The 26,509-nt window shown below is 43.3% G+C and overlaps 1 protein-coding gene across 2 annotated transcripts in view; it reads right to left on the reverse strand.

Annotated features, from left to right (window-relative positions):
• Positions 1 to 296: 296 nt before the first annotated feature.
• Positions 297 to 26,509, reverse strand: part of tet1 (tet methylcytosine dioxygenase 1) — a 46,130-nt gene continuing 19,917 nt past the window's right edge. For both annotated transcript variants that reach the window (XM_030747829.1, XM_030747828.1), the window contains 10 exons: positions 17,408 to 19,646; positions 15,422 to 15,512; positions 13,374 to 13,467; positions 12,361 to 12,569; positions 5,021 to 5,171; positions 4,661 to 4,750; positions 4,262 to 4,399; positions 3,926 to 4,102; positions 3,707 to 3,851; positions 297 to 3,618 (listed from right to left, as the gene is read on the reverse strand). In XM_030747829.1, coding sequence (XP_030603689.1) covers positions 2,600 to 3,618; positions 3,707 to 3,851; positions 3,926 to 4,102; positions 4,262 to 4,399; positions 4,661 to 4,750; positions 5,021 to 5,171; positions 12,361 to 12,569; positions 13,374 to 13,467; positions 15,422 to 15,512; positions 17,408 to 19,646 — 4,353 coding nt within the window. In that variant the 3' untranslated portion in view covers positions 297 to 2,599. The remainder of the gene's footprint in view (positions 3,619 to 3,706; positions 3,852 to 3,925; positions 4,103 to 4,261; positions 4,400 to 4,660; positions 4,751 to 5,020; positions 5,172 to 12,360; positions 12,570 to 13,373; positions 13,468 to 15,421; positions 15,513 to 17,407; positions 19,647 to 26,509) is intronic.

Genomic DNA, 26,509 nt, shown 5'->3' on the forward strand with positions numbered 1-26,509 from the left:
TGACTGTAGGTTGCACTCTACACGTTAATCTTGATTAAACTCTTGTGTTAAAATTAAGTTACATTTAACTTAGTCAGGAGAAAATGTCCGTCTTACATCTACAAGCCAATCTGAAAAAATATCATACTGTTTGTTCAGGACACAAAGTGCACAAAACAAGTCATGTTTCATCCTTAGAGGACAAAGTTTAAGTTACTTCATTGGAATACCAGAGCAGTGAGTCACACAGCCAGTGTGGGAAAAGCAGATGGAAATAAAAAAAAAAAAAAATGAGGAGATCATAATCAGGTCCAAAATATAAATATGACTTTATTTCACAATCCCGAAAGAGATCAGCCATCCACAAAAGGAATGCTAAATTTATTCTCTTCTCAAGTCTAAACTGGATATACTTTAAGCGACGTACAGTAATTCAGTTTCAAAATAAGCAAGATCACCCAATGTCTAAACACCAGTAACAATACAGTAAAAACAATGTGGTTCACGTACATATTTACACATTTTTCTACTAATAAAAGTTTTTTTTTTTTCAATTTTTTTTAAATGCTGGTGCTCATTGTTAGTTCTTTGTTGATTAAAAAAAATGCTCATTGCGGACTGAAAATGTCCCCCACAGCAAGTCGAAAGAAACATTTAGAAGTGTAATTTTGCCATGTGATGTTCAAAAATATTCTTTCTAAATTTAACTCATTTAAAAAACATTTACATTCATTTTTATTTGTGTGTTTTGTTGTGATTTTTGATAATTGCTGCAAAGTTGGGTTACCTGTGGAAGACATTTGAACTCTGCGTGGATCTCTGCACAGTAGTGTGCTATTTCACTCGTACTTGACAAACATTTTGTTTAAGGTTTCTCAGTTTGTTGCCAGGCAGTAACGATCTGGACAAATGAACTGAATTAAATACAGGATCAGTGAGTGCTGAGTTTCAAAAAGCACCATGCCATCACTGTTACACAGTACATAAGCAGGCTGCACCAATGCATGTACCTTGACATCTATTAGCACCAAAAGCAAGTCAAAGTGTTTAAAGGCCTAAATGCTTCTAAAGGAAATGTTATGCCATCAGTTTTAGTGTAAATATTACAGGTTGTGTTGTGCTAACTGATCCATTCTTAAAATAAAGAGCTTCTCTTTCATGGGTAACAAAAAAAAGAAAAAATAATAAGAATCCTGATTCACCAGGAGTTGATACCAACCCCTTTTTTTAGACCCTGTAAAAAAGCGTTCTGTAAACAAAGTTTTCACGAAGGTCGAGCACCCGAAATCGTCTTAGGCAGCCGTCAAAGTGGGATCTGGTATTTGAGTGGTTTTACGACAAAAGCACAGGCAAAGGGAAAAGAAGAAATAGTTTGATTATTCAGCAGTGGCTAATGCAGTTTCATGTTCAAACTCAGAGTATGGACATAAAAGCTGACAATATTCTGTTGACATATCTGACACTTTGTGGTTTCTGTAAAGAAAAACAGGTCTCCTTAGCACCATTAACACGTACAGTAGGTTTTTTAAATTCCTATGATCACGCTTGTTCCCTATGAAAAACTGAATTCCTTTTCCAGAAGCTGAACATAAGTTAAGTGCAAATGACAATAAGCACTTTACTCATGCAGCATTTCAGGATTCCTCACTAGGTATTTAATTTCATTAGATATGTATGCCATCTTCAATCAGTCGAGTGAAACACAATTAAGTGCAGAAATACTGTAAAAATAAAAAAAAGAGGATTAATGCTAAACTGTCATATATATCTCTGTCTGTACATACATATTCAGGCCTATGGACCGGGACCTTTTTCAAGTTAGGTTTAGGAAAATTAAAAAAAAAAAAAAAAGTGCTTTTTAATATGCCACACATATCTGTGAATAAAAGACAAACCATCCAGATGTGGATAAAATGAATAAACAAACCAAGGAGGTACATTTCTTTCATCAACCGCCAACAGAAGTGAGTGGCAGAAGAAGGAAAAGCATAATGCTACATGTGACAATCTGTAGTAAAAATATGCACAATATTAGTCTTGTTTTCTACATAATGTGATGTAATGAGTCTGCTGAACAAAGATTACAGTGAAAATGGCACCGATGTAAAAAGCCAATGAGATTCATCTTTTGAAAAGAGACTTATTGGCTGAAATAAAAAGAAAATTTCTACTGTACAACATAAAATCTGAGCGTCAAAACATAATGCAGGTCATTGTAGAAATCTTGCAGTAAACAGGCTTACACCAGAAATTAAATATAAATCGTTATGATCAGAATAAATAATCACATCTTTTTGTTTTTTGTTCTGTATATAAAACCAGTTTAAAAATGTCTTTTAAATGCTTCAAAGCACCATCTCTTTACAATAAAAACCAACACTGAAACTCACAGTTAAAAAGCCAACAAGCTTTGGTCTCCCTCGTCACTTTGAAGGAAGAGACGAAGAAGGGCAAAGTGAACAGACATAAGAAAAGCACAATGAAAAAAAGAATAAAACAATCTAAAAATGAGAGTAGCAGTTTAAAATTGTCTGAGGTAAGGCAGAAGCACAGGGTGTAGGAGTTTTCTGTGTGTGAGTGTGCGCACTGTGTTTGTGTGTCAGGATTTAAAACAGGTTGACTAAGACCAGCGATTGTATGGACCTGTCACTTGGGTAAGAGCATATGGGGACACGGTGATGACCCCATCCCTCGGGAGAGTCCATGCCTGACGTGTGGGGACATTCATTATCCTCCTCATCTCCTCTGTCTCCTCTCCTGTTTCCTCCTCTCCATCCACCCCTCCAGTGCCTCTGCTTAGGCTGCCCTCCAGCCTCAATCTCTCAGCCTCCTCCTCCCGATCTCGTTCCCGCTTGGCCATTTTGGCGTCCCACATAGCCATCCCGTGGCCTGGCTCATTTAGGGACTTGTGCTGGTAGAAGACTAGAGAAATGCGGGTGGGATGGCTGCGATTTGGCTTAAGGACCGGAGTAGTGGCGTGGAGCTCTCGTCGCGCGCACTCGATTAGGATGGAACCATGCGACGGTGCCACAGCGACTCCGCCTATTTCGCTGTCGAGGAAGTTGTGTTCGCTGTCTGACCAAACCTCTTCCTGCTTAACTTCCTCTGGTTCAAGGGTGGGGGTTTGTACGGGAAGGCAGAGAGGAGAGACTGGAGGGAGGCCTTGACCCCTAACCTCTCCAATCATATCTCCTGCAGCTCCGAGGAGTCCATTGAGCCGGCTGAAGAGGCCCTCAGAGGTTGGAGTTGGGGAGAAGGAAGAGGGAGGAGGAGCGCTCCTACTGGGGGGAAGTTTGTGCAGAGGAGAGCAGTGCACCTCGCTGGGCTCAGCTTTAAAAGCACCATGGTAGTCAGTAGGTGTGGTACGTGGAGGTAAATGCTCTATTGGAGCACTCTGGTCACCAGATGCTGGAGAATAACCATTCACCGTATCACTCATTGTCTTATAACTGAGAACTGAGCCATTCTGTCCAAACTGGCCATGCAGGCCATGGGTGTTGGGTGAGAGGACCTCCCTCTGCAGGGTGGGGTAGCTGCTGATCTGGCTATAAATGCTGGATTGATTCTTCTCTGGTGGGTACTTTCCCGCACTAGCAGGTCTGGGTGGTAGTCTGTAAGAGCTGTTGTAGCCGTGAGGCTCTTTTTTGGGAAAAAAATACATACATTTTAATGTGAAACTCTAAAAACATTTAAAAATCCTGAATGACCAGTGGCTTGAATGTACTACCTTTGTTGGGGCTTTCAACTTTTACTTTTCCAGGGGTGAGGGGAGTCAGCCCAAGCTTCTTCTCCAGTTTCTCTGCTTGAGCCTTAAGACGAGCCTCTTGTCTGATCTTTCGAGCTGATTTTACCGGCTCAGCCAGCAGACGAACCTGACATTTACCAAAAGCATGTTAATACCAACTAAAGACAAACAGCATAACGAACTCCTCTTTGGCTCACTCACCTCTCGGGGAAAGGAAGACAGAACTTGCAGAGCACCACTTTGGATCTTGGCCATCTGGCCCTCAGCTTGACCAGACTCATCCGTGTCAGAGATCTTGTAAAGTGGCAGCACATGGAGCTGCTCATCCTCTGGTATGTTACGAATTGCACGGTTGTCTTCCTTAGTTAAAGTGCAAACCTGAAAAAAAAGCACAAGACAAAAAACAAATCCACTAAGAACTTTTTGAGTAATCCTTCAAGCTCAACAGTCTGATCCATCCCAAGAACTATTGACCTTCAAATTTAGTTACATGATGTAGGAGTAAATTGCATGGCATCACACTCTGAGCTTGCTTACCACGGTGCTGCCATTATTCATGTTGCTAGTGTCTTTGTGAGCATGAGCACAGAAATCCACACAAGCTGTGACCCCAGAAAAAGGACGCCCCTCATTCCTGCCCAGACGGCATTCACCCCCTGCCGACTCATATTCCACCTGAGAGATGTGAAAAACACAAGACACTAAGGAAAGTATTATGAGAAACACATTCTTAAACTCTTGGAAGAGCTTTATAAATTAATTAAGCAGGAATAGAATACATAAACTGTGAAGAGATCCCTGAAGTAATCTGGAGGGAGACTACAGCAATTTAGAGGAAATAAAAAGATGAACTTAAAATCACTTCCACTGAAATAACACTAGCCCAAGAGGGCAAAAGATTATCAGAGATAAGCATGGCCGTTTCCTGTTTTATACCTGGTTGTGGAAAGCCTCAGGAGCCAGTTTCTTGTAGAGTGGCGCAACCTTTGTGGCAAGACTCTGAAGGTTGTTTTCTATCTTCACCTCCTGAAAATAAAAATTTTGTGTTTAATGGGTTCTACTTATCCAACATGGGCCACCAGGAGGCAAACTTTTGAAAACTACTCAAGTATTGCCAGCTAAAACATAATAAGGAAAGGTTAACACACTGATTGCGTATGTCTCACACAGTGAAGCGTAGGAAAGATAATGAGATGTCTTGATGTTTTTGATGAATGGTTTTTTTCTCTCAGGTTTTCAAAAGCCACTTTGTCCACTCTTTGTTTGTTGCAGCAAATGAAGAAACACACTCCTCACCTCCTCTCGGTAGTCACCTTGCAGGCGGAACTTGCGGGGCACTTTGCTGCGTGCAAATTTACATCCGTTGAAGTACATACTCCAGGAGCAGCCAAAGGAAAATGAAGCTCCGCAGGTGTCCGGATCTAAACCCTGGCACGCACACGTGCGACTGTAGAGAAGGGGAAATAATGAATGAAGAACAAAGAAAAGAGTGGAAAAAAAGTAGAGTAGACTTGGTGTTGGCTCTCACTGCGGTATTGTATCACTTCCTGTTCCTGTTTCGGAGCACAGTGTTTTGCTGTCTGTTAGCTGTTATATCTGTATAACTCGATTTATCTGGATAATAACATTTTAGTGTATTCTTCACCTACTTTAAATAGCATACTCTTTGCTGAATCACCTGTATTCACATTACTCACTTTATTTGTTTTTAGAAATTCGCTAGCTAAACCACAGTTTGTCCATAACAAACACCGTGTTCAAACACAAGGATGTCCATAAGTGCACATGGCACCAGGACACCCTAGGTCGCAGGTCGATGATCGATTTTGTAATCGTATCATCAGATCTGCGGCCGTATGTTCTGGACACTCGGGTGAAGAGAGGAGCTGAGCTGTCAACTGATCACCACCTGGTGGTGAGTTGGATCAGGTGGCGTGGGAAGATGCTGGACAGACCTGGCACACCTAAACGTATTGTGAGGGTGCGCTGGGAACGCCTGGCAGTCCGGGAGATCTTCAACTCCTACCTCCGGCAGAACTTCGACAGCATTCCGAGGGAGGCTGAGGACATTGAGTCCGAATGGACCATGTTCCGCACCTCCATTGTTGAGGCTGCTGCTCAGAGCTGTGGCTGCAAGGTGGTTGGTGCCTGTCGTGGTGGTAACCCCCGAACCAGATGGTGGTCACCGGAGGTGAAGGGAGCCATCAAGCTGAAGAAAGAGTCCTATCGGGCTTGGTTAGCCTGTGGGACTCCGGAGGCAGCTGACAGGTATCGACAGGCCAAGCGGAATGCAGCTCGGGTAGTGGCCAAAGCAAAAACTCGGGTGTGGGAGGAGTTCGGTGAGGCTATGGAAAAAGACTTTCGGACGGCATCGAAGCGATTCTGGCAAACCGTCAGGCGACTCAGGAGGGGAAAGCAGTGCTTCACTCACACTGTTTATAGTGCGGGGGGGGGGGGGGGGGGGGGGGGGTGCTGCTGACTTCAACTGAGGCTATAGTCGGACGGTGGAAGGAATACTTCGAGGACCTTCTGAATCCCACTGACACGCCTTCTGTAGTGGAAGCAGAGTCTGGGGATGAGGGGGATGACTTGACCATCACTGGGGGTGAGGTCACTGAGGTAGTTAAACAACTCCTTGGTGGCAGGGCCCCTGGGGTGGACGAGATTCGCCCTGAGTTCCTGAAGGCTCTGGATGTTGTAGGGCTGTCTTGGTTGACACGCCTCTGCAACATCGCGTGGAGATCTGGGGCAGTGCCATTGGATTGGCAGACCGGGGTGGTGGTCCCCATCTTTAAGAAGGGAGACCGGAGGGTGTGCTCCAACTTTCGGGGGATCACACTACTCAGCCTCCCCGGTAAGGTCTATGCCAGGGTGCTGGAAAGGAGGGTGCGTCCGTTAGTCGAACCTCGGATTCAGGAGGAACAATGCGGTTTTCGTCCTGGTCGTGGAACGCTGGACCAGCTCTTTATCCTCTCAAGGATATTCGAGTGTGCGTGGGAGTTTGCCCAACCAGTCTACATGTGCTTTGTGGACTTGGAGAAGGCATTCGACCGTGTCCCTCGGGGTGTCCTTTGGGAGGTTCTGCGGGAGTATGGGGTGTCTGGCCCATTGTTGCGGGCCATTCAGTCCTTGTACAACCACAGTGAGAGCTTGGTCCGTATAGCCGGTAATAAGTCGGATTCGTTTCCTGTGGGTGTTGGACTCCGTCAGGGCTGCCCTTTGTCACCGATTCTGTTCATAATTTTTATGGACAGAATTTCTAGGCGTAGCCAGGTGGCGGAAGGCTTCTTCCTTGGTGGCCTCAGAGTCTCATCTCTGCTTTTTGCAGATGATGGGGTGCTGTTGGCTTCATCGGGGGGGGGGCCTCCAGCTCGCAGTGGAACGGTTCGCAGCCGAGTGTGAAGCGGCTGGCATGAGAATCAGCACCTCTAAGTCTGAGGCCATGGTCCTCAGCCGGAAAAGGGTGGAGTGCCATCTCCGGCTCAGGAACGAGTTCTTGCCTCAAGTGGAGGAGTTCAAGTATCTCGGGGTCTTGTTCACGAGTGATGGGAGAAGGGAACGGGAGATCGACAGGCGGATCGGGGCTGCTTCTGCAGTGATGCGGACGCTGCACCGGTCCGTCGTGGTGAAGAGGGAGCTTAGCGTAAAAGCGAAGCTCTCGATTTACCGGTCGATCTACGTTCCTACCCTCACCTATGGTCACGAGCTTTGGGTAGTGACTGAAAGAATAAGATCGCGAATACAAGCGGCAGAAATGAGTTTCCTTTGAAGGGTGGCTGGCCTCTCCCTTAGAGATAAGGTGAGGAGTGCGGCCATCCGGGAGGGGCTCAGAGTAGAGCCGCTGCTCCTCCACATCGAAAGGAGCCAGTTGAGGTGGCTCGGGCATCTGATTAGAATGCCTCCTGGCCGCCTCCTGGGTGAGGTGTTCCGGGCATGTCCCACCGGGAAGAGGCCCCGTGGTAGACCCAGGACACGCTGGAGAGATTATGTATCTCGGCTGGCCTGGGAACGCCTTGGGGTCCCTCCGGATGAGCTGGAGGAGGTGGCTGGGGAGAGGGAAGCCTGGGCTTCTCTGCTTAGGCTTCTGCCCCCGCGACCCGGCCCCGGATAAGCGGAAGAAAATGGATGGATGGATGGAAATTCGCTAGCTTAGCTCAGCTAGTAGCTTAGCTCTTAGCCGACTCACTACCAGCATGGCTTCTTCTCCTGTCTCTCCTGCACTTTCCTGCTCTGGGTGTCACATGTTTAGTTACTCCTCGGCCTCCTTTAGCAGTAACGGTACTTGTAATAAATGTTGTCTGTTTGTAGCTCTGGAGGCCAGGGTTTCTGAACTGGAGACTCGGCTCCGCACCCTGGAAAATCCTACATCTAGCCAGGCCCCTGTAGCGGGTGCGGACCATGGTAGCTTAGCCGCCGTTAGCTCCCCCCCAGCAGATCCCGAGCAGCAGGGAAAACAGGCCAGCTGGGTGACGGTGAGGAGGAAGCGTAGTCCTAAGCAGATGCCCCGGGTACACCACCAACCTGTTCACGTCTCTAACCGTTTTTCTCCACTCGGCGACACACCCGCTGAGGAACAAACTCTGGTTATTGGCGACTCTGTTTTGAGAAACGTGAAGCTAGAGACACCGGCGACCATAGTCAAATGTCTTCCAGGGGCCAGAGCAGGCGACATTCATGGAAATTTGAAACTGCTGGCTAAGGCTAATCGTAGATTTGGTAAGATCGTTATTCACGTCGGCAGTAATGACACCCGGTTACGCCAATCGGAGGTCACTAAAATTAATATTGACTCGGTGTGTAACTTTGCAAAAACAATGTCGGACTCTGTAGTTTTCTCTGGGCCCCTCCCCAATCAGACCAGGAGCGACATGTTTAGCCGCATGTTCTCCTTGAATCGCGGGCTGTCTGAGTGGTGTCCAAAAAATGACGTGGGCTTCATAGATAATTGGCAAAGTTTCTGGGGAAAACCTGGTCTTGTTAGGAGAGACGGCATCCATCCCACTTTGGATGGAGCAGCTCTTATTTCTAGAAATCAGGCCAAATTTATTAACCCTCCTAAAAACTGACTACCCAGGGTTGAGACCAGGAAGCAGAGTTGCAGTCTTACACGCCTCTCTGCAGCTTCTCTCCTCCTGCCATCCCCCCAAAACCCCATCCCCATAGAGTCGGTGCCTGCTCCCAGACCACCAAAAACCAAAGCTAAAATCAGCAAAAAGGTATTTAAGCATAAAAATTCAAAAACAATAAATAATACAGCTTCATCAACTGCACCAAAAAATAAAACAATTAAATGTGGATTGTTAAACATTAGGTCTCTCTCTTCCAAGTCCCTATTGGTAAATGATTTAATAATTGATCAACGTATTGATTTATTCTGCCTTACAGAAACCTGGTTACAGCAGGATGAATATGTTAGTTTAAATGAATCAACACCCCCGAGTCACAGTAACTGTCAGAATGCTCGAAGCACAGGTCGAGGAGGAGGATTAGCTGCAATCTTCAATTCCAGCTTATTAATTAATCAAAGACCCAGACAAAGTTTTCATTCTTTTGATAGCCTGACTCTTAGTCTTGTCCATCCTAATTGGGAAAATCAAAAACCTGTTTTATTTGTTATTATCTATCGTCCACCTGGTCCTTACTCAGAGTTTCTGTCTGATTTCTCAGACTTTTTATCTGATTTAGTGCTCAGTTCAGATAAAATAATTATAGTGGGTGATTTTAACATCCATGTAGATGCTGAGAATGACAGCCTCAACACTGCATTTAATCTATTGTTAGATTCAATTGGCTTCTCTCAAAATGTAAAGAAGCCCACCCACCACTTTAATCATACTCTGGATCTTGTCCTAACATATGGCATAGAAACTGAAGACTTAACAGTATTCCCTGAAAGCCCCCTCCTGTCTGATCATTTCTTAGTAACATTTACATTTACTTTAATGGATTACACAGCAGTGGGGAATAAGTTTTATTACAGTAGAAGTCTTTCTGAAAGTGCTGTAACTAAGTTTAAGGATCTAATTCCTTCATTGTTATGCTCTTCAGTGCCATGTGCCAACACAGTGCAGAGCAGCTACCTAAACTCTACTCCCAGTGAGGTCGATTATCTCGTCAATAGTTTTACATCCTCACTGCGTATAACTTTGGATACTGTGGCTCCTCTGAAAAGGAAAGCTTCAAATCAGAAGTGCCTGACTCCGTGGTATAATTCACAAACGCACAGCTTAAAGCAGATAACCCGAAAGCTGGAGAGGGAATGGCGTCTCACTAAATTAGAAGATGCTCATTTAGCCTGGAAAAAGAGTTTGTTGCTCTATAAAAAAGCCCTCCGTAAAGCTAGGACATCTTACTATTCATCATTAATTGAAGAAAATAAGAACAACCCCAGGTTTCTTTTCAGCACTGTAGCCAGGCTGACAAAGAGTCAGAGCTCTGTAGAGCCAAGTATTCCTTTCACATTAACTAGTAGTGACTTCATGGATTTCTTTACAAATAAAATTTTAGACATTAGAGAAAAAATTATTCATAACCATCTCAAAGATTATTCTTCATGTTCGGCTGCTTTCAGCACTGCTGGTATTTGTTTAGACTCTTTTGCTCCAGTTGATCTTTCAGAGTTAACTTCAATAGTTACTTCCTCCAAACCAGCAACATGTTTGTTAGATCCCATTCCTACTAGACTGTTCAAAGAAGTCTTTCCAATTATTGATGCTTCAATCTTAAAAATGATCAATCAGTCTTTATTAGTTGGCTATGTACCACAAACCTTCAAGGTGGCTGTAATTAAACCTCTACTTAAAAAGCCATCACTTGACCCAGCTGTCTTAGCTAATTATAGGCCAATCTCCAACCTTCCTTTTCTCTCAAAGATTCTTGAAAGAGTAGTTGTAAAACATCTAACTGATCATCTGCAAGAGGAACGGTTTATTTGAAGAGTTTCAGTCAGGTTTCAGAATTCATCACAGTACAGAAACAGCATTAGTGAAGGTTACAAATGATCTTCTTAGAGCCTCTGACAGTGGACTCATCTCTGTTCTTGTCCTGTTGGACCTCAGTGCAGCTTTTGATACTGTTGACCATAACATTTTATTACAGAGATTAGAGCATACTATAGGTATTAAAGGTACTGCACTGCAGTGGTTTGAATCATATTTATCTCATAGACTCCAATTTGTTCATGTAAATGGAGAGTCTTCTTCACACACTAAGGTTAATTATGGAGTTCCACAGGGTTCTGTGCTAGGACCAATTTTATTTACATTATACATGCTTCCCTTAGGCAGTATTATTAGAAAGCACTGCATCAATTTTCATTGTTATGCAGATGATACTCAGCTTTACCTATCAATGAAGCCAGATGACACACATCAATTAGTTAAACTGCAGGAATGTCTTAAAAACATTAAGGCCTGGATGACCTCTAATTTCCTGCTTCTAAATTCAGATAAAACTGAAATTCTTGTTCTCGGCCCCACAAATCTTAGAAACATGGTGTCTAACCAGATACTTACTCTGGATGGCATTACTTTGGCCTCCAGTAACACTGTGAGAAATCTTGGAGTCATTTTTGACCAGGATATGTCCTTCAATGCACATATTAAACAAATATGCAGGACCGCTTTTTTGCATTTGCGCAATATTTCTAAGATTAGAAACATCCTTTCTCAGAGTGATGCTGAAAAGCTAATTCATGCATTTATTACTTCTAGGGTGGACTATTGTAATTCATTATTATCAGGCTGTCCTAAAAGCTCCCTGAAAAGTCTTCAGCTGATCCAAAATGCTGCAGCTAGAGTACTGACAGGGACTAGAAAGAGAGAGCAGATTTCTCCCATATTGGCTTCTCTTCATTGGCTCCCTGTTAAATCTAGAATAGAATTTAAAATTCTTCTCCTCACATACAAGGTCTTGAATAATCAGGCACCATCTTATCTTAAAGACCTCATAGTACCATATCACCCCAATAGAGCACTTCGCTCTCAGACTGCTGGCTTACTTGTGGTTCCTAGGATACTTAAGAGTAGAATGGGAGGCAGAGCCTTCAGCTTTCAGGCGCCTCTTCTGTGGAACCAGCTTCCAGCTTGGATTCGGGAGACAGACACCCTCTCTATTTTTAAGATTAGGCTTAAAACTTTCCTTTATGATAAAGCTTATAGTTAGGGCTGAATCAGGTGACCCTGAACCATCCCTTAGTTATGCTGCTATAGGCCTAGTCTGCTGGGGGGTTCACTTAATGCACTGTTTCTCATTCACCTTATTTACTTTGTTTATACTCCACTCTGCTTTTAATCATTAATTGATATTAATCTCTGGCTCTCTTCCACAGCATGTCTTTCTCTCCCCTCAGCCCAACCGGTCACGGCAGATGACTGCCCCTCCCTGAGCCTGGTTCTGCTGGAGGTTTCTTCCTGTTAAAAGGGAGTTTTTCCTTTCCACTGTCGCCAAGTGCTTGCTCATAGGGGGGTCGTTTTGACTGTTGGGTTTTCTCTGTATTATTGTAGGGTCTTTGCCCACAATACAAAGCACCTTGAGGCGACAGTTTGTTGTGATTTGGCGCTATATAAATAAAATTGAATTGAATTGAATTGAATTGAAAAATAGTGTTATTAAAAAACAAAGGAAGGGATACTCACTCTTCATTGAGTGCACAACGACGGCTGGTGGGAGAGCCGTATTTAAAGAGGGTTTCTGTGAGCTCCTGGTATAGATGGTCTGCAATTGGCCGAGCGATTCCCTCCCAGGCCAGGATGAGGATCACCAACACTGCAGTGTTGCAGTGGTGCCCTGGCCTCTGGCGAACCAAGCACAGCAGCTTCTCCTCCTCGTTGCTACGCCGGATCACCTGTCAAAGGAACATTTCATTTGCACATACATAAAAGTTAGCCACATGCAAAACAAGAGATGCTGTAAACTAGTGTTGTAACACAGATGAATACACTAAGTATTCTTTTAACAATGTCCCAAAATTATGGATTTCATGGGGTAATAAATTTAGATCATTGTAAGTGATCTGCCAAACCACCAGACTGGGTTGGTAAGGTTTTTAATGTCTTTGCAATTTAATCCTTCTGACACAAAAGTTATGTAATGATTTTGGTTTGTCTGTTTGTTTGTGTTTCTTGAAGGATTACTCAAAAAGTTCTTAGTGGATTTGCATGAAAGTTTTCCCGGAGGCGGCTAACTTTTTGACCAGATTAAGATCTGGTGATCTTAATATTACTGGATCTCTGAATCCAGTAATATTTGGAAGAATTATTTGCTGTTGCATAACAGGGCAAAATTAGACATTTCATGTCTTAAAAAATTACCAATCAAACCAAAACAAGAAAAAAAATGATGTTCAAGAAAAAGATATCACAAACTAATCCAGATATCGTTCTTGATCTAGAGACTCAGTTTATGTATGGTGGGAGGAAGTTTTCAGCCATAGCGGAAGTACTCCATCTCAGACTGCTCGCTACATTTAAATTATGGTTACATGGTTGGCGGCAGCTAAAGTTTGCCATAGTTGTGATAAAAGTATAAATGAGAGGCTGACTTTCATTTTTTAGACTAAACATAATGGTTCTATTCAATGCTTACATTCACAGCAGACATATTTAGGACATTTAGAAAAGTATCACGACCACAGACAGCAACCACATACCCATTTAGCTATTGGACACCCCTGGGAGCTCTTGCCTTCTTTCCCAGTGTAAACAACAACTTCCACCCTTACTGCATTTCCTTTGGCACCATACCTATGGCACATTACACATACAACAAATAATAAGTTTATGCTGTTGACAACAGAACATGTATTAGACATGGGCATCATTTCTGAATATTAGATATATAAAAAAAATTAAGGGAACACTTTATCATCACAGTTTAACACAAAGTCAGTTGAATTTCAGGGACACTAATCTGTTCAGTTAAGAAGCATAAACCATTGTGAATCCATTTGCTTTGGTGCAAATCAAAGTGGTGTCCTGTTTTCTTCAAAGATGGTGTTGCAGTCATCACAGTATTTGCCACAGTGTGTTCAGATGCTTTCTCATCTGTCACATGTACTCAGTGTGAATTTGCTCTCATCTGTGAAGAGAATGGGGTGCCACTGGCAGACCTGCCAATTCTGGTGTTCCTGGGCAGATGCCAGTTGAGCTGCACTATGCTGAGCTGTGAACACAGGTCCCACTCAAGGATGTCGAGGCCTCACACCACCCTCATGGAGTCTGTTTCTGACAATTTGATCAGAAACATGCAAATGACTAGCCTGTAGGAGGTCATTTTGTAGGATTCCTGTTTCTCCTTGCACAAAGGTGCAGATACTAGTCCTGCTGTCGGGTTGGTGCCATTCTACAGCCCTATTCAGCTCTCGCACTCTTGAGACTGTGTTGGGAGACACAGCAAACCTTCTCGTGACAGCATGCATGGATGTGCCAACCTGGAGGAGCTCGACTACCTGCGCAAACTGAATGGGCTGCAGGTACCGTTTCACGCTACCAGCAGTGACAAGGACACAAGCAAATAGCAAAACTAGAGAAAAATCAGTCGGGAAGGATAAGGAGAGCGCGGCAGTCTGTGGTCAATACCTGCAAAAACATTCCCGTTTTGGGTATGGCCTTGTTGTTGCCTCTCCAATGCACCTGTGGTCACTTTCATTTGCAACAAAGCAGGTTGGATTCACAATGGTTTATGCTTCCTAATGGAACAGACTGACGTATGTGAAGTTTAGCTTTGTGTTATACTGTGATGACCACTGTGATGATGCTCCCTTAATTTTTTGAGCGCTGTATGTTCCCTTATCTTTACGAAAGCCTAGTAGGATACGTAATGTTCAAACACTACCAGTAGGTGGAGATAATACACCTATGGACTAACAAAAAAAACCCCCAAAAAATAGCAGAATGCGCTACTAACCCCAAGGCGTCAGACTGATAAAACACAAGATGTGGTGGAAAAACATGCAGAGTCAAAGATAACTACAGCAATAAAAGTCTTATGTGGAACTCCTTTAAGCAATAATTGAAAACTGAGGTCCAGTACAAACAGCGCTAGGTCACAAGTCTACAAGTCTACTGCAATTATGCGCAGTCATTTGAGATTGATCTGTGTGCAAGGTAAACTTTTAATTCAATAGTATTTTTGCATGAAATGCCCATACCTAGCATGTATCGATGGCAATATGCTATATATTACACATAAGGAAGGCTAACCCTTCCTGACAGCAACTGACAACATGAAAATCCTACAGCATTTATAAAACAAATATCTGTGTATATCTGGTATAATGTAGTAATCTATGCAATCTGGTAAAGATGCAGTCAGCAGTGGCATGTGCATGTGTCCAAAAGAGCTAATTAGAGCAGACTAGTCTAAACTAAACTATTTCATTTCTACTAGTGAAAGCTGCAAAATATTTGTTTCAGTTAAGTGTGGCTGTCAAATGGACTTGATGGACCACAAGTTGTATTTAAACAAGTTGTCATCTTGGTTTACGGGCCCCTCGTCTCAGCTCGAGGGGTTTCCTGTTTCAGCATGCTCTGTGTGTGTTAAGTGTGTGTGCTTGTTGTGCTATCGCAGCCATGCTTCCTTTTAATGACAGAGCATGGCTGTGACCCCGCCCCATTCCACCAAGCCTGTGGTTTACTAGTAAGCCGTGGTAGTAAATACACCCACATAGTGTTAACAACACAGCTAAAGTCACTCTACCTGTTCTCCATAAGTTCCCTCACTGCGGCAACACTCGGTCCTGCCCCAAGATGAGTATAGTAAGGGCCTTCTTCCTTTTCAATGATCTGGTCTGTGAAAAACAATGAATATCTATTGAATATTTCAGTAACTCCTTCAAGCAGAGCAACAGTCAGGACAGAGACTAGTATCAGATCCCACTGATGTGATGCTGGGAGGTTTAAAGAGAAACACCCCATTTGATATTCTTGATAAGGAAGTCAGATTAATGTTGACATGCACAGTTAATGTAGCTGGATCTCAGTCTCAGTTCAGGGCCCAACACCTTGGAGGTCTTTTGAAACCAAATGCATCATAATAGGTCAACAGGGCTCCACAAAACATCCCAAATCCTGCTCCAAATATGGCAGAGAAATGCAGCCTTCTTTCGCTCAATTTGGCTGCTGAATTAGGACGCAGTACATGTGTGTGTGACTGTATGTTTGTGTCAGAGTGAGAGAAAAAGTCAGTTTGAGGTCAAACACCAGCAGTCTCACTCAAAAGAAAACGCCAAAGGGACAGCTCACCCTAAAATCAAATACAGATGTTTTCCTCAGGACTGTGGGGATATTTATCCAGCTAGTTAGCTTTGGTGTGAGTTGCTCAGTTTTAAGGATAGTGTCTTATTTTTCATGAATATAATAGAACTAGATATAATAGAACTCATCTTTAATACTCAGAAAAACAACAACAAAAAAAATCTCATTATCTCTTTCCAGAAATCATGACTCGGTCAATCAAAAAAAGAAAAATCCACCACCCTTGCTGTAGTCAGTGTTGCTATTCAAACAAAAAAAAAGTATTATATGTTATGTTCCTTAATAAGTGTGTAGAAAGCAATTTGTTACACTACTTCTGATATTAGACAATATTTAGACGATTGCATTTTATGGTCTGTTTTTATATATTTTTAATGTACAGACCTTTGGGCAACTCTGGTTTGAATGTGCTATATAAATAAATATGACCTACTTACATTACTGGCTTAACATGACCTCATTTGCATTGTCACTTAAATACCATTTAACTTTAGAAACTACTTTACAGAAAAATGTGGCCACAGCAATTCAATTGTAGAAACAAGTACAAAAAAGAGGGTACAATGTGACAAGACTGACTGCTCAGACAAATCGAGCTTTGACTGCTGTGTGAGGATCTCTCTGGGTTCTTTGCATCTTTGCAGCAAGTTTTTGACAGCACGCCATCTTTGCAGGTGCTTGGAAAGAGTTGATGCTGTACTGCAGTGCAACCCAGTATCCTGGCAAAGCGCCCATTCACCGTGTCCAGGCTTTGTCTGTTGTAGGCATGAAATGTAAATGCATGCTGAATTTGCAGTAAGTTGTAGTACCAGCAGGAAGCGAGCTTTAATTTCCAGCCAACAACTTTCTACCAACTCTGATTATCAGCCACTTAAACGATGCTACATTACAAATATTGTTTAATAAAAACACAAGACGACACTATAGGTGTATGGAGGCCAAATTTTACATACATATCAACCATCTAGCTTGTTGGCTTTAAATAAAATTTCACTGGTTCTGCAACTTCAGTATGCATTTCCATTTCATGGCTAGGACACACAAATAAATGTATACATACTCTCATGAAAATTAACCTCTCATCACAGGTGTCTGGTTGATTAGAAAGAAATGTTCTACATCAAACAACTCACAACAAGATGCTTTACTGCTGAGTTTTAAAATACATTTTTTAACACTTTGACCATAAATGTCAGTGCAATCTGGTTCCATTAGAGTGAAGTGAAGGCAAGCATTTCTACGTCTGTTATCTCCCAATCTGGGAAAAATCACACCAGCACAATCTAGCTGGATAAAAAGTGCTGCAGGCCATTTGAAAAACATGTATATTAGACTGTTTAGTTACAAAGTGGAACATGTTCAATGTGACAAAAACACAGGTGCTAAAAAGTTGTTTACTTCTGAAAAAAATCAGACAGAACCGACTCACCTACACATTGACAGGGTGGAAGATCAGACAGTTTACTGGAAGGTGTGCTGAGCAAGTTCTTCGTAGGGGTATCCAGAAAACTCAAGGGAGACTCCAGAAAACTGTTGATGCCATTCTTGGATGGTGTTGAGTTTGCAGAGTGGCCCTGAGCACCATCAGTAGCCGTTGACAAGACAGTGACAGGTCCTGCACTCTCCAGCTTGTAGTAGCTCTGTTGACTTGGAGGAGGGGACTGACGAGCCCCTGAGAAGCCATTAGCCAGACCATGATGCTCAGTGGTGGGGCTGAGAAAAGCTGATTTGGCTGGGCTGGTGATAGGGTCAGCACCATGCTGCAGCCCACCACAGGGCTGCACTACCTGAGATAACTTTTTGCACTCTTCTGGTCCTGCAGTATAACCATTGCATGGATTGTGTTGGTGAAGTGGACCATTGGAAAGGGACCACGGCTGGCTTTCTTGACCGGAAGTGTGGTTGATCGTTGTGAGAGTGCTATAGTTCTGAGTCTGCTGCCCTAAATGAGATATATTTTGAGTGTTATTCTGATGGATGAATTGCCTCCTTTCCCCCTGAGCCTCAGCCAAGTATCTCTTCAGATCAATTTGTGCCTGAGGAAGAAATAGGTTCAGCTTGTGGTGAAGGTTTGATTTCCCCTGCAAGAGAACCTTCTGGTTTCTGCCCCTGTGGGGTGTCCCTCCATTTGGCATGCGTTTTGAGAGCGGAGTCCGATTGATTCCCTCTTGTGATCCATCAGTTCTCTTCTTCCTGGGCTTGGAAGGCGTAGCTTTTGTTTTCTTTCTGACAGGTGTTTTCTGACTGGGAGGCTGCTGGGATTTATTGTAGTTGTATTTGATAGCTGACACAGGTGTTCCTTTTGGAGGATTGTTCTCTGACTGCTGGTTGTGCTGGGACTGGATGATAAAGGCCAGGTTTGCCAGCTGAGCTGCCACTTCCTCTTCGTCCCTGTTTCGGCTCACTTTAGCAACAATCCCACCTCGCCCCTCTGCAGATAAACACTCATGATCCTTGCTGAACTTCACATCAGTGGGGGTTTTATAGCTGAATTCAGACTTAATGAGATAAGCACCACAATCCTGTTCTGTCCTCCTGGAGAGCTTTTTATCACTTGCCTCCTGCATCTTGTTTAAGCTCAAAATCTTGGAGCACTGAATGACATTCCCTTGTCTGGCCACAGGAGGGTGTATGACTGACGTCTGGTGTAGTGGTGAGCTGATGACCGAGACTTTGTTGTAGCTGATAGCTACTGCGGGTTTGGCTTCTTGCAGGACTGTATTTGCATTGAAGGCTGATGATGGCACAGCAGTAGAAACGGGATGTTCACACTTACTTTCAGCTTTAATGGACCCTGGGGTGTTCTGAGGTATAGCTGCCAGCTGAGTCAAGGCCTCAATAGCAATAGCCTGATCAACACTAAGATTTCTCCTCTCTGCCAAAGACTGCACACTTGGTAACAAGACACTTGGAGGAGGCTCAGTTTTAATCGGTGGGGGAGTCCTTTGCAGATTAACAGGAGTGCTTTTCTGACACAAGTTATTCTTTAAGTCTTCTTTCTCTTTTCTCACAAAGTGCAAATCTGGTGGCTCTGCTTTGATGGAGTGAAGTATGGAGGAACGTGAGCTGAAAAGTTTCTCCTCCAGCCCCTTCCTCTCTGTGACAGAAAGACACACAACGGCCGCCAACGTAGCCAGTGGGTCCTCACATACTTCATCTTCATCGCTCAGCTGCGCGGTGGTCTGTTCAGTGATCCACACCCACGGCTCCTCCTGTTTGATCTTCTTTAGTGGAACTGACATGTCATCTGGAGGAGTCATGGGTCCATTCTCAGAGTCTTTAGGAACTGCAGCTATGATAGTCCTTTGAGGCTCCAAAGCTACTGTAGTCCGTTTAAATGCAGACTTCAGATCAGAGTGTGACACAGTGGTCATATTAGCACCATTAGGTTTTATCAAGTTCACAGCAGAACTGTTCTGAAAAGTTACAGAAGAGCATATGTGTTGGTGAAATGCAGTGCTGGTCAGCTCCAGCCCAGGCTCTCCTTTAATAAGTGCTGGCCGTCCACCTTGGTCCAAAGCCTGGTTGTGGGTGAGTGAGTGGGTGATGGGGGGGGATTGTGTATGAGGTATGTGGCCTTCCTCCCCCTCATCCTCCTCTGCTGCCATATGGGTGTCATCCATCTGTGCTTTGCCTGTGCCATTTACCAACCCACTTTCTGGAGCCACCTGAGACACAGAGACAGAGAGAGAAACAAGAGGAGAGAGGTGACTCAACAAGCTCTGGCAGTATACAGTGATTCAGCTTGTTCTAAACAGTCACGGCACACAGCACAGCAGATTGCCTCTCAGCATGGCACGAGCATCTGCTGCAGCCACTATCAAGGCTGTGGAAAATATTATGGCTTTGGGAAAACAAATAATCTCCTTTTTACAAATCTCGCCAAAACTGATCTCTAAACAGAGCTAAGAAAAAGTTAAACCGAGCTAACTGAGGCTTCAGTCACAATTGCATTCATGTCTGAGCTGAGGAGCACTGAATGCTACAGACCCACGAGTAGCCGAGAGCCAACAAGTAAACATTTGGAGTCATGCATAGTTCAAGGCTGCGTCGCTACCAGTGGGTCACTGAGGGAATGTGTGCAACATGTATGTACGTGTTGTGTTTGTACTGGGTTTGAATGTGTGCTCCTGGGTATGCATGCTAATGCAAGCACATGTGATTATCCACACAGCTGCCCTGACATTATAACCCCTGTGCATTGTTACAAGAGTGATTAATCCATCCAAAGCCCCATCAGAAATGTTCTCAGTGGAAGAAGCCACTCTTAAGAAAGAGGGGCACAGGGAGAAAAGGCAGAGGTATGCCAAATTACACAAGAACTGTACTGAAAATCAGTAGCAATTTATGGAAAGGTGAATCCAAATTAGAAATCTTTGGTTCACATCATTGTCAGTATGTTTGTAGGAAGTACAACAGTGAGTGTCTACAGGTATTTGTAAAACATGATCTCTTTCATGATTGAAACTGATGTAATTATGAACACAGAAAAGTATCATCAGATTTTGATCCACCATGCAATACCATCTGATTGGCAATGGTTTCATTTTTCAGCTGCTCATACAGTAAAAGCATAGCTGGATAGAAAAACTCACAATGGAACACTATCAGTCATGGACTGGCCTCCCCAGAGCCCAGACCTCAACTTTATTGAAGCAGTGTGGGATCATCTTGACAGAGAACAGAACGAAAGGCAGCAAACATTCAAAGAAGAGCTTTGAATGTCCTTAAAGGAGCCTGGAGAACTATTCCTGAAGACTACTTACAGAAATGACAAGAACGCATGCCTAAGACAGTTCAGGCTGTGTTGAAGAATAAACTGACTTTCAAGGTCATTAGAACTCTGTTTTTAACCTTATAAACTATGTACAGTGTATCACAAAAGTGAGTACACCCCTCACATGTCTGCATATATTTAAGTATATCTTTTCATGGGACAACACTGACCAAATGACACTTTGACACAATGAAAAGTAGTCTGTGTGCAGCTTATATAACAGTCTTCATGTAGAGCAACAATTCGTCTTTTAAGATCCTCAGAGAGTTCTTTGCCATTAGGTGCCATGTTGGAACTTTCAGTGACCAGTATGAGAGAGTGTGAGAGCTGTACTACAAAACTGAACACACCTGCTCCCTATGCACACCTGAGACCTAGTAACACTAATGAGTCACATGACATTTTGGAGGGGAAATGACAAGCAGTGCTCAATTTGGGCATTTACAGGTGTAGTCTCTTAGGGGTGTACTCACTTTTGTTGCTGCTGGTTTAGACATTAATGGCTGTATATTGAGTTATTTTGAGGGAAGAATAAATTTACACCGTTATATAAGTACTGTACTGCCTACAACTGAAAATATGAAAGCCTTCCTTAGTTTTCATCATCTTGAGTAAGCATATGATTCAATGAAGACAAGCTGCTCTTTATTTTAACCCCACATCACATCAGAACTAAAGCCGGTGGAAGAAAAAAAAAAAAAAAAACTATCATGTGCCAAGTCTCAGCTGACAAAAGGATTTTAAACTCACTTGAGTGTACTGTACATTTATTTGTGTATGTGTGAGACACATTCCATTTTCCCTTTAATGAACTAGTGTGGCTGCAGAGCAGCTGGATATACATTCTTTATGATTGTTTACCTGGCATAAACACCCATTACACTCAATCACAGCAACTGTTTTTAATGCATTTTACTGCAGGATATGTGTACTCCAAGCTGACAGATAAAAAGCAAGCAGCAGCAGCACATCAATATAAACCAGACTGCTGTGAACCCGCAGACCAAACAGAAAACACTTGTGTTTATCACCTACATGTGCTCTTTGTTCCCTCTGTTTCCACTGGACATGAACCAGATTGCAATTGGTACACTATTACTGCACTACTTTTACTGTACTTGACAAACACAATGATATATGGGAGCAGGGGGTTTTATAGATTGCACAGGAATATCTGTGGAAAATGAACCGTTAACCTTAGGATTATTTTAAAAACCTGCCCGACTTATGGAGCAGTAACACAACACTGACATTTTTTACTGCTTTTCGCAAAACACATCAATCCTCAAAGTCTTAAAATCTGTTTAGAATCAACCTAAATCTGGAGCTGCTATTAGTTCACTTAAAAGATTCTCTGAAATCCTGGATAAAAAGGGAACATTATGCTCAACCTTCAAATGCATACAATGACACCCTACATGTAATGGCTATTAGGCAATAAAGTTGCATCTGTGAGGAAAGACATTAAAATTTAAGAGATCAGGCATTGGCTATAGCTGGAAAAATAACAGGTGCGCTGAGTTGAAAAAGAAGACTAACGCTGAGCAATCTCCCAGAACGGCTGTGTGAAGACAAGATCTTCAGTTCTTTCTTAAAACCTTAAGTTCTTGATAGGCATACAGCACCCATCTTCCATCTGGGCCTTGCAAATTACCTGCATCTTGCAAGTTTATCCTTTTACAGCATCCATTTTTTCCATTCTGAGTACTAAAAATACATAGAACAGCATTGCTCTTTGGCTCTCTTTCTGGGTCTGTTGAAGCTGGAGATTTTCCTTTAAGCACAGGTCAGATGTTGTTTGACAGTTCAAGGGTAGGTTGCAGTGACCATGGAGCTGTTCATGATTAAAAACATGTCATGAGCAAACTTGATTAATATGGGAAAGCTGAATGATCACCAAGTCTTTTCAGTGATGTGGCACTCCTGACCTCTCTCTGGTTCATTGCAGTTTCTCCTCAGTCCACTGCACTCCCCGTGGCTGTCAGGATCGTGTCTGACTACTAGAAACACGCTGCTGATGCAACAGATAGCTCGAGCCCAGGCTGAGGCAATACCAAAGCTGCCAATGCAAGAATGTGAGATAACTGCTCTGCACAGCATGTAGAAATGGGCAATAAGAAGAGTGAAGAAGATGGGGCACAGGGAGAGAGAAAGGGGGGAAAAGGTAGTGTGTCACAATAAACTGCTTTCAATGACAAAGCAGCACTGGCTGCCTTCCAGCACTGCACCAGACACACACGTCGGCATGCATGTGTATGCGTGCGTATTCATTTGTGCATCCAACTGTTTATGATCTGAAGCAGACATCAAAGTGCAGCCTCTGCTTTTAATTACATTACATTTATCCTCATAACAACAAAAAGCTTAAAAGCAGGATGCAAAATGTAGAGTCATGTGTTCTCATTTAGCCACTAGGTCTCTGGAGGGAACAGGGTCTGCGATGTGCTGATGCTGTGTCTTTGTGTTCGTGTGCTTGTTGGGTCTATCTCAGGGTTAGTCACTTGCAAACACAATCTTCTTCTTTTGTGTTAGACAAACTGTGACTAACTGCTGAGCCTGTCAGAGCTTTCAGAATGAATAAAACATATTCCAGAGTGACTAAGGGTGAGTTCTTTATTCACAAACACACGTTCAGAGACCTACGGTGATGACACAAGTGTCACTACTACATAAATCGTAGCAACCCTCTCTCTCTCTCTCTCTCTCTCTCCCTCTCCAAAGAGGGAGTGATGGGTCCCCATGGAGGTTTGAAGGAGTGTGCATCTGTTTGTAGCTCAACAACACAGAGAAACACACATGGATAGAAAACCTATTTACACATAAACATCAAATGAAATACTCCAACAAAAAAGTCAACACTCCAATTTCTTTTGTTACTTTGTGGGTATGGAGAAAACATATCGTTAGGACTACCATCTCACAACACCCTGACATTAACACCCTGAAAAAAAAAAAAAACCATGCTTCCTTCCTGAGTGAGAGTCTAAGTAGTGGTTGAGATGTGTTTCTCTGAACACGTGAGAATTTCCTTCATTCATTGAGTGTTTCCTGCCTCTGTTGAGCTCAATGTCACGTAGTCTACACACAAAATATACTCCATAAAGAGAATAACAGTGAAAAAGAACACAAGCTTAAATCAACTATAAAATTAGAGAGATTAAGACGGCGTCATTAAAGGAGAGCTTTTCTACAAACTGCACAATAATAATACCATTACTGTAGCCAAACAAGTAAAGCCTGCCAAGTTACGACCCAAGGCTTACAAGCCGTCCACTTTTCTGCTAAGCAGCCGGAAAACAGCAGGTGCAGAAATATGGCTGTTCAAAACACTGCAAGAAAGAAAAGGGGAAGCAAAGGGGCTCTTCATACAGCACAGTGCAACGGAGAGAAAGAAGAGGGGTTTCTGTCATATCTTTGCTGCTAACCTTGTTGTCACCCACCTGGAAAAGATAAGATAAACGCTCACACACAAAGGACCAGGTCCTCAGCGATTTAGTAGGGACAATAACAAAACAGACGTCCAAATAAAGCACTCCAATCAGCTAAATCCAGAGTGGGCGAGGAGAGAGAGAGACAACAGAGGATAACCTCTAGATGAGCTCCACTGTAGTTGACCTATCTGCATTAAGACAATAGAAGCCAGGGTGGACACACTTTACCTTGTCTGTCCTCAGAGGAAGCCCCTCCGGTTTAGGCAGCATATCCCTAAAAGGTATTGGTGGCCATCTTGCTTTGCCTGCCTCCAGCCTCAAGAAAACACTGGCTACAGTAGCCGTGCACAGGGCAAGCTCCTGGGTGTCATGACTAGGGCGACTGTGAGCTGCCGTAGCAAAGCGCTGCTACAGCAGACGCACACACACTCCCCACACAAACATATAGACACACACACAGATGGGATGCCTTTTGCAGACGCAGACACAGCCTCATCAGCCAATGGCGTGAGGACCTTAGTGGCTTGTAAATTATCTTCCATGCCTAGACTCTCCTAAACAAAGGATCCCCTATGTGGGCTTTTTACTCCAGCCCTACGCAGAGGGATTGGAGCAAGCTGTGGAATGGATATTGCACTCATCCTGGATCTGGACCACAGGAAAACAGCTCCATCACCCTGAAACAGCTCACCAACACTTGACTTCCCAGGAGTTACGTGTGCGACTGCTAAAATAATTAATCTATTATTCAATTAGTCAGCTGAACAACAAGATTAAGAACAACATTTGCTGCTCCCAGATTATCAAGGTTTTAGACTGATTTTGCCAAACAACCAAGCTTTCAAAGTTTTTCTTTGGAGATTTGCTGTTTTTCACTCATTTTCAGTCCAGTCCTTATACATATCTGACCTTTTTTTTGCGGAATTTTTTTTTTTTTATTGATCACTTATTACTGTCCTATAACTCATTCAAGCATTAAAAAGCACCTAACTCAATGGATGAATCAGTGGTTGTCATGGTTAGGCTGTGTGGCTGGCAGGGATGGACCCAAATGCAGGACGTAAGAGACAAAACTAAAGTCTGAGGCAGCTTTAATGCTGAAACTCTTTTCAATGTCCAAAGATGCAAAGTATAAGGTCATACATAAATCCAATATGTGACACACTTGGAAACAAACACACGCGAATGAAGGTTATCATTGTTAAATTTTAAAATATGTATGCTGTGTCCGCATTTCAAATGGCTCTCTTGTTGCAAAATTACCACTGCAAACCATCAGTCTGGGCATTCAACCGACCCTCCAGTGGTTTGTGTGCCTCCATTTTCTTGCTGTCGGTTTTTAAAAATGGTGCGGTTGATTCTGGTGAAGAAGTCACTCTCATGACTCAGCCAGTGACGACACTCCCTGACCAATCATTGGCATGCTGTCCTTCGACGTCACATTTTTGGATGGCCTTGGATCGCTTGGAACCCTGGCTGAGGGGGTACTAACAAAGTACCTGGTACCTGGTACTCGGACCTAATGGAAAAGCCTACAAACTGTGCTGAGTCAAGTCACACTGAGTAGGTACTAGTGGAAATGCGGCAAAAACAGACACTGGAACACAGAGAAGCAGCAAGACAATAACTATAACTAAAAGCAGAACTATAACAAACTGAGACTCTAAACTGTAAGGAAACTAAGAAACACAACTAGAGATATAATAGATATGACAGTGGCAGCATGGTGGCGCGGTGGTTAGCACTGCTACCTCACAGTTAAAATACCATCTGGAAGGCCTGGGTTCGATTCCACCTCTCTCTCTCTCTCTCTGGGTGGAGTTTGCATGTTCTCCTTGTGTCTGCGTGGGTTTCCTCCCACAGTCCAAAGACATGCACTTACTGGAGTTAGGCTAATTGGAAACTGTCTTTCTGTGTTGGCCCTGTGACAGGCTAGCAACCTGTACAGGGTGTACCCTGCCTCTTGCCAGGTTAGACTCCAGCCCCCCCTGACCCTGAACAGGATAAGCGGAAGTTAATGGATGGATGGATATGACAGTGGTATGGTTCACCCCTTAGCAATATGGCACTTTGTTACCAGAAACCTGTCACAAAAACATGATTTGTTCCCATTTCTTTAGTTGAGTCTATGAAAAATAACAATGATAACAGTGTGAAAAACATACTATTTTCTACACCAACAAGGTGATTACCAAAGACCTATTAACTAAAAATGTGGCTGTATGATGTGCAGTGTGTGCTTAAAAAACATGAGGAAACTGGACAAGTGGAGGACAAAAGAAGGGGCACACCTAAAAACTATCTACAGCAGAGGGACAGTATC

Source organism: Archocentrus centrarchus, chromosome 15 (assembly GCF_007364275.1).
Source record: "Archocentrus centrarchus isolate MPI-CPG fArcCen1 chromosome 15, fArcCen1, whole genome shotgun sequence".
NCBI classification, from domain to species: domain Eukaryota; kingdom Metazoa; phylum Chordata; class Actinopteri; order Cichliformes; family Cichlidae; genus Archocentrus; species Archocentrus centrarchus.